Source organism: Tupaia chinensis, unplaced genomic scaffold, assembly GCF_000334495.1.
Source record: "Tupaia chinensis unplaced genomic scaffold, TupChi_1.0 Scaffold000159_1, whole genome shotgun sequence".
Taxonomy (NCBI): domain Eukaryota; kingdom Metazoa; phylum Chordata; class Mammalia; order Scandentia; family Tupaiidae; genus Tupaia; species Tupaia belangeri.
In genome coordinates this window covers 1036902-1041387 of record NW_006159630.1, presented here as the reverse complement: position 1 = coordinate 1041387, position 4486 = coordinate 1036902, and the positions used below count along the sequence as shown (strand labels likewise).

The following is a 4486-nucleotide window of genomic DNA, read 5'->3' as shown; positions in this document are numbered from 1 at the left end:
GTCGCTGCTGAAGGTGGGTGTCGCCCGAAGGCCGCGATCCTCGGGTGCGACCGGACGGCGGGCCCCAGGGTCCCCGCTTGTCCCCCCAGCCCCCGGCTCAGGGAGGTACCCGGCGGCAAGGAGCGAGCCCTGTCGGAGAGAGTGACCCCGGCCGGCCGAGCAGGCGCGCCCTGGCGGGGGCAGCAGCCCTCAAGCTCTCCTAGTCTGCCCGGGCCTGCCCTGCCCTGTCTCGGACCTCAGGATAAACCGTGCGGGTTGTCTGCCGAGGCAGTGTTGGGGTCTCCCGGGGTGGAGGCGGCCAGGACGGAGCGGCAGCTCCTAGAGCCGGAGGCGTTAGGTGGAGACTCCCGGGCGTCCGCTGGCCGTGGAGGGCCGCAGTCGCTGCATGCGTCCCGCCCTAGCTGGGGTCGAAAGAAAGGGATAAAGCACCCGCGTGAGCAGGGGCGCTGACGGGCGGCAGGGGTTCTTGCGGAAGCAGTGCAGTCCCATGTTTGAGAGCCAGTCCTGGCTCTGGTGCGAAACTGCACCCGGGGAGACGGTGGCCACAGTACCTGGCCGCCCGCAGGGGGATGGGACAGCTAAGTCCGGGAGCCTGCGAAGGAGCACCCAGCACCAGAAGCTGGCTCACTCTTCCCGCCTGGGGCCGGAAGTTGCTTTCGGGCTTGTCAGTGCTCCAGGAGGGTTTTCACCAGACTTTCCATCTGCTCAAGCAAATGAAAAAGGGGACGCCGGGTCAGAGAACCGGCTGAGTTCCCCGATGGCTTCCCACCCCCTGCAGACAAAGCGACCAGCCAGCTTCTGCTGGAGACCGACTGGGAGTCCATCCTGCAGATCTGCGACCTGATCCGCCAGGGGGACACCCAGTGAGTAGTGCGGGGCGCTGCCTCCGGGACCCTGTCAGGCCCTTCTCTGGGAGCCCCTGGATCTACCTGCTATGGCTTCGGCAGCTCCAGCAAGTGAGGGGCTTTCCCCATGCATCTCAGAGCCCCTGACTGTGTGGACGCTCGCATGGGGCGCCCAGGGGCCACTCTGACACGGGCTTTCCCCAGAGGGCTCAGGTGCCAGCCCTGTTTTCTTTCTCTTCTGCCTTTGTTGGTGCCTCTTTTGGTTCTGCAAGTGTGTGTCTCATGTGAGACAGAAACAGGCACCCCGGGACCTCACGCCATGTCCTGCCCCAGGCTCAGCCAGCCTGGATCGTGGGCTTGCTTGGGAGGCCCCAGGACGTGGCCCTACAGTGGGAGTGGGCACTGCACCACCCGTGCCCCACCGTGCCGTTTCTTTTTCAGAGCAAAATATGCCGTGAATTCCATTAAGAAGAAGGTCAATGACAAGAACCCTCACGTGGCCCTGTATGCTCTGGAGGTAATGGCCATCCTGCAGGGTGTCTGCCTTCCAACCTTGAGGGTCCCCGCCCCAGCAGACAGCCTTGTCCAGCTTACTCAGTACCAAGTAGGCAGCAGCCCCTTCTCGGCTCGGGTGCCCCGAGGAGGCGCCTGTGTGCTCAAGTGTGAGCAGTGCTTGGAGGTCCCAGCTCTCAGGGGTGGCCGGGCCGCACTGCTCCTGGGCGCCAAGGGCATCTCTGTGCTGCGCTCCGCAGCAAGCACAGGTCAGGGAGCAGGCATATGCTGTAGGCTGCTCTGGCTCAGAAGCTGCCTCCTCTTGGGGAGGGGTTCCGGCCCTACCCATCGGTGCTGCCCTTCCTCGGGTCTGCAGGTCATGGAGTCTGTGGTGAAGAACTGTGGCCAGACGGTCCATGATGAGGTGGCCAACAAACAGACCATGGAGGAGCTGAAGGAGCTGCTGAAGGTGGGTGCTGCCTGGGGCAGGCTTTGCGGCGGCATGACCCAGTGCCCAGGATGGGGCACTCTGGACAGAGGCATCTTAGGAGCCCCTGCGCTCAGATCTGGGGAGAGACAGGTCTGCAAGTTGGGACCCGGAAAAGTGGGACGGAGCTGGCCGGCCGGGTGGTTGTGTCCAGGGTCTGCAGAGACACCTGCACTTTGTGGTGGGGAAGGAGGTGGGGCTCAGCCGAGTCTCAGTGGGCAGCTGGGGGCGGTGCAGGCTGTATGTGCAAGGGTGGCCATAGCAGGTCTGTGAGCAGAGGCCCAAGTGGGACCCAGGGCAGTAGAGCCAGGACATGGAACGAGGAGCTGCCCTGGGGATTGGGTTTTGTGCCCTCCTTTGGCAAATGAGGAAAAGCCCTCCATGGGCCGCAGAGCTTGTGACTGTGGGGCCCCTGCTGGCACTGTAGTGTGGCAGTGACCGGGAGGGTGTGTGGTGAGAGTGAGCTGCTCTGGCCACCCTGAGGGGAAAGGGCGTCCCACCAGGAAAAACTGCCCTGGCTGATGCTGCCACGAGGTGGGCTGCCCCAGGCCCCTCGGGCCCCAGCTGAGAGGACAGCTGTGTTTGCACTGGGCCTCTGCTGGTGTCGGCACACACGCCACACGAGCGGGGCAGGGCAGGGGCTGCAGGTGTGCAGGCAGGCCACGGGACAGAGCAGCAGCTCCAGCCTAAGCAGCTTTACCCACCAGTCTTCGGTGTTGCCTGAGGACAGTGTCTCTCTGCCAGGTCTAGGGAGAGCTCGTGGAATTGGGTCTTGCTGTGAACCCACCTGGCACCTGTGGGAGCGCTGAGGCTGGAGCCCTATGTTGGGAGAAGGTGCTCTCCTGCCTCTCCCTGGCGGAGACTGGTGGCTCTGTGGGAGTCCCGCGTGTTCTCAGCCTTGCGTGGCACTTCTGTGTGTTAGGCCTCTGGAGGGTTCTGCCGGTGGAGGCTGGCACGAATCAACAGGAGCAATGGCTATGGACCCAGGGAAGGCCCAAGGCTGGCCCAGGACCCACGGGGCAAAGAGAATGCGACAACAGAGCGCGCAGGGCCTGGAATGGGTTGGTTCCAGGGAATCCCCTGGTTTCTCCCAGGGTTGGAGGAGTCCCAGCCCTAGGCGAGCACGGGTAGGCAGAGGGCCTGCGAGCCCTCACTTGTGCCGCCCTGGCCCACCTGCTCAGAGCAGCGGCCTGCCGGGTGCTTTCTCCCTTGTCAGCGTGTCCTTGCTCTGCAGCGGCAGGTGGAGGTGAGCGTGCGCAACAAGATCCTGCACCTGATCCAGGCCTGGGCGCACGCCTTTCGCAACGAGCCCAAGTACAAGGTGGTCCAGGACACCTACCAGATCATGAAGGTGGAGGGTGAGCGGTTGGGGTAGGGGTGGGGTGCAGCACGGGCCAGGGCAGCCCCACAGAGGGAGGACACATTCAGACGGTCTTCTGCCTGTGTGGGCCTCTTGGTCAGGGCGGGGCAGACTGACACAGACACACTGAGAGGTCACGGAGTGGCCCTCAGAGGCGGGCAGCCCCTGTGCACCAGACCCGACGTGAGGCAGGCCCCAGAGCACTCTCCACCCGTGAGGGCACGGGAGTTCGAACCTCCAGGCTGTGGGGCTGATGCAGCCCCAAACGTGGCAGAGTTCAGGCCGCTGGGCTGTGACCTGGAGGCACACCACCTCTTCTCTTAAGGTTTTGCCACAGGCCTCGTGCACTCACTGGGGAGAGGGAAAGACAGGGAAGCGAGGCCTTGCCCCTGGAGGTGGCCGTACCACACACCTTGTCCTCCATGGTTTGCCTGGCATTTTAGGCACACACACACACACACACCTGTGCCTGGCATGATTTGCACGCCACCAGGTCTACACTTGATCTTAGCCAAAAGGCCGAGAAGCGATACACCAGGTCTGAGGCTCAGACCACTGTCGGCCATGTGGGTACCTTAATGTCCACGCCACCTGCTGACCTTGGTACATTCCGTAAGGGTCCCTCTGCACTGGCCCTGGCCACAGCTGTGGCTGTAGAGAGCTGCTGGGGTCTTGGGAAAGTGGGGACAGCGGGTTTGATATGCTTGGAGCTCCGGCAGCGAAGGCTTAGGTCTCCCTGGGTTGTAGCCAGGGTTGCTTCCATCAGGCAGTTGGCTCTGGTCCCAGGCTTGGACAGAGATGAGGTGGGGGGCACCCCCCCGGGGTGTGGGAACCTGCCAGCCTGTGCCAGGGATGGGGACGCTTCCTGTGTAGTTTGTAAGCTGCCGCAGGCCCCGAGTCCTGGATGTCATGGGTTTGCGAGGATGCAGAGGGAGCACTAGCCCCGCTGGGTCCCCAGACTTGAGCCCTGTCCTTCAGTCGGCGCAGCTGCATGGTATGGGGGACAGAGAGCCGTGACACCAAGGACAGGTCCCGGGTCTTCCAGCTGTGGTGGGGCAGGGGCTGTCCCAACGCCCTCACTCGGGTGCAGGGTCACAGTGGCCACCCTGCTGCTCTGGGACTCTGGTGTCCACTCATGGGTCTCTTGAGGCGGCAGACACTCTGGTGTGGAGCTGCTCCCAGGTCTTCTGTGCACGGGCGGCGGGGGGACCAGCAGTGACCGGCCTCTCTCTCCAGGACATGTCTTCCCGGAGTTCAAGGAGAGTGACGCCATGTTTGCTGCGGAAAGAGGGAGTGCCGGGG

At 63.8% G+C, this 4486-nt stretch overlaps 1 protein-coding gene across 1 annotated transcript in view; it reads left to right on the top strand.

Annotated features, from left to right (window-relative positions):
* The first annotated feature begins 487 nt into the window (after positions 1 to 487).
* HGS (hepatocyte growth factor-regulated tyrosine kinase substrate) overlaps positions 488 to 4486 on the top strand; it is a 13600-nt gene continuing 9601 nt past the window's right edge. Inside the window, exons 1-6 of the mRNA XM_027770827.1 lie at positions 488 to 668; positions 779 to 863; positions 1287 to 1362; positions 1714 to 1806; positions 3059 to 3182; positions 4421 to 4473. Coding sequence (XP_027626628.1) covers positions 488 to 668; positions 779 to 863; positions 1287 to 1362; positions 1714 to 1806; positions 3059 to 3182; positions 4421 to 4473 — 612 coding nt within the window. The remainder of the gene's footprint in view (positions 669 to 778; positions 864 to 1286; positions 1363 to 1713; positions 1807 to 3058; positions 3183 to 4420; positions 4474 to 4486) is intronic.